The 11,505-nt window shown below is 37.4% G+C and overlaps 1 protein-coding gene across 1 annotated transcript; it reads right to left on the reverse strand.

Annotated features, from left to right (window-relative positions):
- Positions 1–9,276: 9,276 nt before the first annotated feature.
- Positions 9,277–10,641, reverse strand: LOC126691398 (zinc finger BED domain-containing protein RICESLEEPER 2-like). The gene is made up of 2 exons (XM_050386446.1): positions 9,497–10,641; positions 9,277–9,376 (listed from the first exon to the last, which is right to left on the reverse strand). The coding sequence occupies exons 1-2, from the start codon at positions 10,639–10,641 to the stop codon at positions 9,277–9,279; spliced, it is 1,245 nt and encodes a 414-aa protein (XP_050242403.1).
- Positions 10,642–11,505: the final 864 nt, after the last annotated feature.

An 11,505-nucleotide genomic window follows, 5' to 3' on the forward strand; every position in this document is an offset into this window, starting at 1 on the left:
AGGATTGTGTAGCTGCCCCTTTAAAGATTAATGTACGTATGGGCCGGCTCAAACTAAAATATGATAAAAAAGACAAATAAATCGGCGGTTTATGAACCAGTACTCATGGTGGACCTGCTTTGGGACCAAGTTGTTCCATTTCATGACCAAGGTGTGCAGTGGATGATAGACTTGACACTGAGTTCGATCAAGTGAGTTCGGATTTGACTCGGTGGGGTATATATGGGTCAAGTCGGATACAAATAACTATATATTTTTTTTAGAAAGAATTAAAATGTGCTATTATATTGGTTAGTCGAATTTTTTTCTTTTAAACTCTCAAACACTTTATATATGAGAAAGTTTCAATTCAAATAAATAAGTACATTAAAATGGGTTGTTATTCCTATGAACATTATCTAGTCTTTGAAGGGGTAGATTAACATGGAATAATTTGAATTTTTTTATACTTAGGGTCTATTTAGAAACCGCTTATTTTGCTAAAACTGAAAACTTTTTGCTGAAAATGAAAGTTCAAATAAGTGTTTAAACACCCTTGAACGTTTAGACCCCCAATTTACAAATTAACCAATTCAAGTTTTATGTCAAACAACTAGTGTGCGGAAAATGAACATAAGCTATAATATAGAATTGGTAAACAATCTATGCCAATTAAAATCACAACCCACAGCAGAAAATAAAAGGCAAAGATAAAGGGAAGAGAGATGCAAACACAAGGACAACACATGATGTGTTATCGAAGAGAAAATCGAAGCCCTCGGCGTAAAACCTCTCCGCCGCCCTCCAAGCAGTCAATAATCCACTAGAAAATGTAGTTGGGATACATGAATAGTAATAGACCCTCCAAGCCTAATTTACCCGATGTACCTAAGCCCTCCAAGCTTCTTGCTCCAACGAGGTTGCGCCGAACATTTTTCTTTTCTAGCTTACCGGATTCCGCTACTAGACCGTAGCATCCGCCATCCTTAGCATCTTCCAATGCTTCCCAAAACTCCAAAAACACTAAACACTCTAAACTGGTGTGGGTAGTGTTTGGATAGAAATCTCATCTCAATAGGTATGACAATGAGAGAGGGAATGAGAAGAGACTACAAAGGTTTCTCTCTAAGAATGAGTAGCTCTCTCTAATTGGGTGGGTGTTTTGAAGAAACCTCTCTTAGGGTTTTTCTTTTTGAATAGCCACACATATTTTGTGGGAATGAGGGGTATTTATACTGGTGTGAGAATGGAATGCGAAGAGTTAGTTTTTCCAAAAACAGGGCTGGCTGGCGACTTGACCTCGCGACTTGACTGAGTCGCGAGTTCAAGCCGCGAGATAGCTGAATGGCCAGTCTGGATTTTTGTCCTATAGTGCTCCAGCTGGCATGACTGTTCAGCTCCCCTGCATGCTCTGCACGTGTGCAACTTTTGGCGACTTGCAAGCTGCGAGATCAAACCGCAAGTCCCTGCTTCACTGCACAGTCATGAGCATTTCTTCACACTCTCTCACACACTACCCTTACATGATCCCCACCTAAATACAGGGTTTCTAAGTGTTGTATTACAAGCAAATTTGTCATGGAATAAAGCCAACACATGGTTGATTAAATTCAACCTTACAGAAAATACTGTAGATAAAGGTAAAAGTTAGTTGAAATAGTATAGTAAGACTCATGATTAGTATCAAAAAGTGCATTAGGGCTCATGAATAGTAGCAAAAATAAGCTGAATAGTAAAATAATTTAGTTTTTTCATTCGCATCCAAACACACACTTAGGGTCTGTTTGAGATTTGCTTATTTTGTTAAAATTGTAAATTTTTTGCTGAAAGTACGGTAGGTAAAGGTAAAAGTTAACTGAAATAGTACAGTGAGACTCATGAATAATATTAAAAAATGCAATGGGACTCATGAATAGTAGCAAAAATAAGCTGAATAGTAAAATAAGTTGGTAAAAATAATCTATGCCTAATGGACACTAAAAAAAAAAAAAAATTGTAAATTCCATGGAATCTCCCTGACGACGCTCCCCCCCCCCCCCCTTCTTTTTTTTTTTACAATTTAGTACGAGCTAATTTTGGTATTGTGCCAAATAAACTCTTCAATTGGTTGTTTTGACAATTTTAAAGGAAGAATGAAAAGAATGTTAAAAAAAAACTTGATTATTTACTTTCCATCATTCTAAATTTTCTTGTAAAATAAACTCAAATTTATTAAATATTTTTTCACCTTTGAATACAGTATTAAATAAATAAAAATTCAATATGCTTTCATTGAACAGAACCAAACCAGTACAACATTATTTTACACTTCAGCCATAAGGGTAAGGCTAGCAAACATACAAAACAAAGGGAATAAAGTCTATGCCCTACTCTCCCAACTAAGTTCTCTGCAAAACATGGGTATTAATTCCCCAATTACAATAACCAAAATTCATGAAAATATAAATGTTTTCCCCAGAAAACCATACAATAAAAAACCTACATCTATTATAAACCCTTCCTAGTACACGACTAACAACAAGTAAAAAAACATTTTTATGTAATGTTGGGATAAAATTGGGGGGGGGGGGGGATTTTTAAGTTGGAATTATTAAATGAAATTTTTATTTTTGGGATTTTATGTAATGAAGATCAATTATAATCTATGTTAATTTTTATGTATACAATTTATTTATAAAAAAGAAAACACTTTTTTTTTGTTACTCTATATTCATGCTAATGAAGTGAATATACAATTTGTTTTTTTTTTTTTTTTTTTTTGTGGAGAATCAACTATACAATTTGGTTGAACATGACAAAAACGCATTCTACAATAAACTTTTCAATATGATACCAAACACAATTAAAAAAAAAAAAAAGTCATGTCATAATACATTCTATTCTATAAAATGCATGCATTCTCCAAGTAGTTGCTCCAAACGTTGCCTTAGGTGCGGTTTGGATCCGTGTTTCCTTCAGCGTTTCATGTTTGTGTTTTGATGGGCATGGGACCCACAGCTACAGTGGCAGGAAGTAAACGCGCAAAAAATCTTAGCTGAAACGTAAAGAGGGGACAAAATTTACTATTTAGCATTGTTCACGGGTCCCACGGTATTATTCACACATTTAAAAATTATTTTGCTACAATGTTTTCAGTTTTCAATTTCAGCAAAAATAAGTTGTATCCAAACGGACCCTATATCCTCCATGTTTGCAAAATTTTAAGAAGATAAAAAATTAATTGCTATATCATTAATCAAATGTTTAAATTTCAAGTTTTTGTAGTCTAAAATTATGCATATAAAATAAGTTTATTGATCAAATATTAAATAATATCCAATTTGAACGAAATTTGACATGCAAATTAAGAATGAAAAGAATATGCAATCCAACGGTTAGATTTTTAAATTTCCAACTTAATAAAAAGATATATGAGAAGTTTGGAGAGTTCCTCTTCAAACTAGAAACCTTGTTTGTTCATATATCATCATTTCTAGGAATTGAAATGTAGTAAAAGGATTTTTTTTTTTTTTTGGGTGCAAAATAACACAATTTTGCTAACAATTTTGTTAGTTAGCAACGTTTCCAAACTATTTAGGAAACTAACATCTCGAGTCTCTTAGACTCGAGTTTACTGTAGCAACTCGAGCTTAAGAGACTTGAGTTCCATGTACTAGCACACTGATGTGGAATTTTTAATCCACGTGGAACTCAAGTCTATGAGACTTGAGTTCAATATTAGAAAACCAAAAAAAAAATGTGGGTCTCTTTCTTCTCCTTATTCTTCATCTTCTCCTAACCTCTTCTCCGTGGGTCTTGAGTTCCTTCAATGCCCAGATGCACACACAAATACTTGCCTAGATTGAACAAGGAACAAGGAAAAACAAGAAGAAAAAAAAAAAAAAAGGCTAGTGAGAAGACCTGAAAAATTAGAGGCTATTTGGTTTAGGTGTTTCCATAACTCAATTCTCAGTTTCCATAACTCATAACTCAAAAATGGTGGGACCCATAGCAAAAAGGTTGTTTAGCAAACGATAACTCTATTTCTATCACTCAATTCTCTGATTTTTGAGTTATGAGTTATGGAAACTGAAAACAACCAAAGGCTGTTTTTAGTTTTTATAACTCAATGGCAATATTGTAATTAAACACACATAGGAGACCCACAGTCGCAACTTTTGGCCACCTTTTGACTTTTTTTTTTTTTTTTTTTTTTTTTTCACTGGTTTGGTCTTCAGTTTGTTTGTTTGTTTGTTTGTTTTTTTTTTTTTTTTTTTTTAGCTTTGGTGAGTTTGGGTACTGAAAAAAAAAAAAAGAAAAAGAAAGAGAAAAAGCTGCACCGGCTGATAGGTATGGGCCCACAAATAGTGTGAAAAATATTGAGTAATGGAAATTGGGTGATGATGCCAAACGGGTGTGAAAAATTGAGTGATGAGTGATGAGTGATGGAAATTGAGTGATGAAATTTCCTTGGCCAAACAGCCCGTTAGTGCTGTTGTGGGCAATGAAGCTAGTTCCTCTCCTTCGCCTCCTCCCCTTCACCAAATTACGAAGATTGATTCAGGTATTTGTTTTGGGTTTTGTGTTTGGTTTTGTTCTTGGGTTTTTGGGGCTAGAAGTGGGAGAAAATGGCTTAGGATTTGAACAACAATGATTATTATGCTGGATTCTGTGAAAGAAATTCCAATGAGAAACTCCGACAAGAGCTTGGATTCTCAGCTATGGCATGACTGTGTTGGTGGGATGGCTTTCTTTTGGTTTTCATTTTAGGTCTACTCGAGTTCCACATGGATTTTTTTTTCCACCTCAGTTTTGTCACCTTATAGACCTCAAGTCTTTGAGACTCGAGTTCCTTCACTGAACTCGAGTCTTAAAGACTCGAGATGCTAGTTTCCTAAATAGTTTCCAAAACATGTTAACTAATGAAATTGTTAGTAAAATTGTGTTAAATTGCAAAAAATTCTAGAGTAAAATATAGTGCATTTGGTAAATAAATGTGGCCCATGGTATCAAAATATCTATATATATATATATATATATATTTATATGTATGTATAAATTTTAATTTAACCCTTAATATTACATAAATGCTTTAGATTTCACTACTTCAACAAGAAACTAATAATATCAATATAAAAAATCACATGGTTTTCTACATATTAAGAGAAAAGAAGAGGGGCTATTAAATTAGGTTGAGGAGGACTTGAGTTTTGGTCTTGTAGGGATAAGGGCCCAAAATTATATATTGGGCCTTAGGCCTTAGCCGAGGACGCTGGTTGGTCCAAGGTCGAATAAACAGCAGTGAGGGTGTTAAGCTCAGAGTCCCATGAGTAAGTTGCAAATGGAAAGGTTGGGGAAGGTGGGCCGATGAGGAGTATCTCCTCGGATAAACAAAATATAGATCAAATGTATATCCTATCGTTCAAAGTGACCTTCCAGGAAATTCCACTGATAGGGACGTGTATTATGGATGTACAGGAGGGATGGAAGCTCAGAAATATCTAAGAAAAAGCTGCTACTACCGCATTGAATACTCTGTAGCTAATTCTCTGGCCGCATTAATGAGGAAGTGATCTCTGAACAGTGTTTTACAGCCTTATAGTTACCTCCAAAGACTTAAGAAGGGTGTTGATGGGACAATGATCAACATTAACAATTTATTGTCCACGTGTAGGGTGTAAAGGTGAGAAGAAAGAGATAGTAAAAATTAGAGGGAAGACCCTGAGACAAAGGGAACGAGAGATCAAGAAAGAAACACTGTAGCAATCAAAGTTGTATCTGTAACCAACTTCAAGTAATATTTACAAAAATTGATCTCCTCAGACTGTGCCGAGGACGAATTTACTTAGATCAGCCTAGTCTATTTTTTCTTGATTGTCTTTTAGATCCAATCTAATTGCTATTCAACTCATTATAACCCACCTTTCCAGCCCACTCTCTACAAATTTATTGTATTGCGCTCTTTGGGCCTAACTCATTTAATCTATTGGGCTTGGGCTCCGGCTCCAAAAAGCGCACTTATAATTGGCGCCGTCTGTGGGAAAAAACTTGTGTGATAGTGACTGTAATGGTTAATCATGGTAGGATTAGGTCCATTAGAATCTAGGGGATCCCAACGTCAAGATGATTTCCTCAATCTTGAGCGCAGAAGGGACCGGGAAGGAAGTTTACATACCATCCATACTGGTGAAAGTCAGTCTCAAACGGGGAATCATGTCTCTCATGCAAAGAATACCAAGGTCATGCAACTAGAGATTGATCATTTAAAGAGGAAGTTGCACCACGAACGGCAAAGGCGAACTCCCTCCCATTCTGACTTCTCTTCTGACGATGAGAAGGACGGTAGTTATAGACGTAGATCAATGACTCCTCCTAGTGAGTCTTTCTCATATGAAGAGGAATACCATTGTGAGCACAGAGACAGGAATAAGTCTTCCAGAGGCATGGGAAATGATGCGATGAGCAGAGCACTCAACCAAATTTCCAAATCACCTTTCACACGCAGAATCAAGGGATGGAAACTTCCTTGGCTGTTCAACCAACCAACATTCACAATTTACAATGGTAGAACAGACCCTGTGGAGCATGTGAGCCACTTCAACCAGAGAATGGCTGTCCACTCGAGGAATGAGATCCTGATGTGCAAGGTGTTCCCATCTACCTTAGGGCCTGTGGTGTTGAGGTGGTTCGATGGTTTGGGGGCAAGTTTTGTTGATTCTTTTAAGGAACTTACTCAAGCTTTTGGGTCTCGTTTTATCACATGTAGTAGGGTACCTCGGCCCTTAGATTCTCTATTGTCTATGACCATGCAAGAGGGGGAAACCTTAAAGACATACTTAGACAGATATTGGGAGATGTTTAATGAGATAGATGATGACTTTGACGACGTAGCCATTAGGACTTTCAAGGTCGGCCTACCTACCGAGCATGATTTAAGGAAGTCTTTGATAGGGAAACCCGTCACCGGTGTACACCAATTCATGGATCGGATTGATAAGTATAAGAGGGTCGAGAAAGACCAGCAACAGGGAAAGGGTAAAGTTAAGGTTATCCCTTAGGAGAGGAGGGATTTCAGGTCAGATCGACACAACAACAATCGGCCTTGGAGAGATTATGCTGGGCAATTGGGGCCTACCAATACTCAGGCGGTTAACGCGGTGTTTCGAGAACCAATACACCAAGTTCTGAAGAAGATTGAGAATGAGCCATTCTTTAAATGGCCAAATAAGATGGGAGGAGACCCCATGAGGCGCAACCAAAGCCTCCACTGCCAGTATCACCAAGACCGAGGACACAACACGGAGGACTGTAGAACTTTGTGAGATCATCTGGACCAGCTGGTCTAAGAAAGATAGTTGAAGCAATTTTTGTATCATCCCAGTGGCCAAGGAAGCCAGGCAGGGTCGGAATCCCGAAGAGACGCTTCTTCAAGACCCCTTTTGGGCACAATCAATATCATCTTTGTTGCTCTTGGGAGAACCGGTTTTCATCCCTCCAAGGTAATGTCTGTAGCTCGACTACTAGCTAAGGACTCTAATTTTAAACCAAAGAGGGCTAGAGTGGAGGTCCGACTGACGTTGAGCTTTTCAGACGAGAATAAAATTAGAATTATACAGTTATACGATGATGCTTTAGTAGTCACCCTCAGGATAGGAGGGTATGACGTGAAGAGGGTGTTGGTGGATCAGAGCAGTGGTGTGGAGATTATGTACCCAAACTTGTACAAGGGGCTGAACTTGAAACCCGAGGATTTGTCAGCCTATGGTTCTCCCTTAGTAAGCTTTGATGGGAAGGTTGTCGTTCCAAAGGGTTAGATTAGACTACCCATGCAGGCAGGTTTAAAAGTGGTGGAGGTGGACTTCATTACAGTGGATGCTTATTCCCCTTACACAGCCATTATGGCCAGACCCTGGCTTCATGTCCTACGGGTGATTTTTTCAACTTTGCACCAGAAGGTGAAATATCCACTGGGGAATCGGATTGAAGAGCTTGTTGGGAGCCAATCCATGGCTAGGCAGTGCCTGGTGGCTACCATTTTACATCAGCCTGAAGTTGAGTTTTCGGCCTCTACTGAAAGAGGCTAGCAATCAAAAATTCTGGAGTTACTTGACAATGGGCCAGCCGAGAAGGCGAAGTGTAAGGATTTGAAAAAGGTTATTGTTGGTAATGATCCGGAAAAGTTTTTTTTAGGTTGGAGCTTAGTTGACTCCTCAGGAGAAAGAGGAGCTGATAAAGTTTCTTAGGAGGAACATTGATGTGTTCGCATGGAGTGCTTACGAAGTTTCGGGGGTGGATCCGAGCTTCATCTGCCATCATTTGAATGTCAACCCATTGGTCACCCCTAAAAAACAACCACCTCGGCTCTCATCCAAGGATCATTCTGATGCTGTCAAGGACGAGGTGATGAATCTTAAGCAGGCTGGGGCTATTAAGGAAGTGTTTTACCCTGAGTGGCTAGCTAATATTGTGGTGGTAAAGAAGAAGAATGGAAAGTGGCGAGTATGTGTGGACTTCACAGATTTGAATAAGACTTGTCCAAAAGACCGTTTTCCTATGCCTCGGATATAGGGATGGCAACGGGTCGGGTTCGGGCCGGGTTTTTGCATACCCGGGCCCGACCCGCGGGCCAAGACCCTAAACCCAGGCCCGGCCCGAATAATAATCGGGTTTTTTTTTCCGGGGCCCAGACCCGCCCCGCCGGGCCCCGCGGGCCCCGTTTAACCTGTTGGACCCAAATCTGGCCCAACTAATTTTTTTTTTTTTTTTTTAAAGCCCATTGAGCTGTTTTTTGCCAAATTGAAGCCCATTCATTGGGCAGCCAATTTAAGCCCATTCAAGGCATTATTAGGTAGCCAATTCAAGCCCATTCAAGGCATTATTAGGCAGCCCATTCAAGCCCATTCATTGGGCAGCCAATTTAAGCCCATTCAAGGCATTATTAGGCAGCCAATTCAAGCCCATTCATTGGGCAGCCAATAAATCATAACTATAAATCAATAAATCACCAAACATCAATACATCTATAAATCAATAAATCCTAACTAAAATCACCAACTAAACATAAAAATAAAATAAATCCAATAAGTCCAAGAACTAAGTATCAAAAGTCCAACAAGTTCAAGAAATTCAAAAATAAAAAGTTACAAAACAAATCCTACAACTGTAAGAAATTACAAAATGTCTTATCCTCCACAAACCAACAAATTAAAAAGGCTAAAAAATTACAAAATGCTAAAAAGGCTTAAAATAATTACAAACCAACAAATTAATCCAACAAGTTTAAGAAATTAAAATGGCTACTAAATTATTACAAAATGTCTAATCATCCATAATTGTGACACAACTCCCATCCTCTTCATTAGGCTCCCCATCATCAAGAATTGTTTGAACGGTACAATCTCGGACATAGTTGAAGAACCTACAATAACAATGAATTAAAGAATGAAATATCAAATTGTAACTAGCAAATATAAAACTACAATTTTAATTTTATAAATAGAAATTAGACAATTACTAACCGTTGATTTCACTCCATAACCAATTTTGAGCACACATCATTGCCTCTATAGTCTTGGGATGTAGCCTACTACGGTGTGGACTTAAAAGTCTCCCACTAGTGCTAAAGGCCGATTCTGAAGCAACAGTTGTAATAGGAATGGCTAAAATATCTCTTGCAATCCTTTGTAAAGTAGGATACTTTAAACCATTACTTTTCCACCATCCCAAAATATCAAAATCTTCACTCCTCTTTAACACTCCTTCATCAATGAAATGATCAAATTCCATTCTAGCACTCCCATGTTTCTTTGAACTACTTGAACTATTATTCACAAACTCATCAAAAGATGACATTGCCCCACTCAACCTAAATTTCATTTGTGCCACAGGGCTTGAAGTACTAGCAGGAACATGGGAACTTCCTTCATTATCTACAGAGGACTCATTTATATCTCCATACTCATCAAGTAAATCATAACAAAGATTCTTAATTTTTTCAATCTCCAAATTAGAATTATCACCATAAATTTTAGGATAATAAAATTCTAATAACTTCATCTTATATCTTGGATCTAAGATAGCAGCAATAGCCATAACAACACTAACATTAGCCCAATAAGAATTAAACTTAGCAAGCATACTTTCCGCCATCGTACTTATCATCTCATTTGAATACACACTCCATTCATTCAATGCAATTTTCAACTCACACACCACATTAAAATACATATTAGTTGTGGGGTACTTACGACCAGAGAAAAACTCAGTCGCACTATGAAACAACTCCAACCTCCCACAAATATCTTTGGCTAACTCCCAATCATAATCATATGGTAAACAAGTATAAGATATTTCACGTTTAGCCAAACGTGAGAAAACATCTTTATAAATCAATGCAGTAGAAAGCATTAAGTAAGTTGAATTCCAACTTTTACAATCTAAGACTAACTCTTTGGTGCATTGAACACGCAATTGACGTGCATTTTCTTCAAATTTTTGCCTTCTTTTTGGTGATCCAGTCCAATAAATCACACTATCACGAATCCTCTCAATACCATCACCAATAAGAGACAACCCATCTTGAACAATCAAATTCAAAATATGTGCAGCACACCTCATATGCAACATAGACCCACCCAACATAAGAGAACTAGTATCAAGCTTATTCAAAAGAAGTCTAATCATGGCATCATTAGTACTACAATTATCAACAGTAATTGTAGACAAATTCCTATCAATGTTCCACTCTAAAAAACAATCAACAAGGACTTCAGCAAGAACTTCTTTTGTGTGTGGAGAAGGAACATAAACAAACCTAGAAAAATAATATGAATAATTATAACATAATTCAAAAATCATTCTAAATGTAAAGTCTTTAACATTCAATTTATAGATAAAAAAAATTATCTTAGAACCCGGCTTTGCAACATCCAAGTATGATCAATGAAATGAGCGGTAATGACCATAAACCCTCTCTTTTTGTTACTTGAAGTCCACATATCGGTTGTAATGGCCATCTTACTTCCATTCTTGTCCATCATCTTCAAAGCTTTCTCCCTCTCATTATCATAGATCTTAAAAATGTCACTCTTCAAAGTATTTCTTGTGACAAGTTTAAACATAGGTTGAAGATCGGTCACAAATTCTTTAAACCCAATATGGTCAACCATTGAAAGAGGATATTCATGTAGGATGACCATACGGGCAAGCTTATTCCTCACTCTAACTTGATCAAATTGATAAGTACTTAAACTCATGGTTCCATCCACCTTATTTTGTTGTTTGATCAAAACTTGTTGTCTCATATCCCTTATATCTTTAAATTTCATTCGTGGACATCTTGCTAAATGATTACGTAAATGAGTTGTACCTTGGCTAGACTCACCCAAGTAAAGTTTGTTACAATGATGGCATTGGGCTTTAACTTTTCCGTCAACTTTCTTCCTTGTAAAGTGAGACCAAACATCTGAGGTAGTCTTTCTTTTTCTACTTGTATCCAAGTCCTCATTTGTAGGCTCTTGCTCTCCCTCTGTCCCTTCTTGTTCCTCT

The sequence above is a fragment of the Quercus robur genome, chromosome 7 (genome assembly GCF_932294415.1).
Source record: "Quercus robur chromosome 7, dhQueRobu3.1, whole genome shotgun sequence".
NCBI lineage: Eukaryota > Viridiplantae > Streptophyta > Magnoliopsida > Fagales > Fagaceae > Quercus > Quercus robur.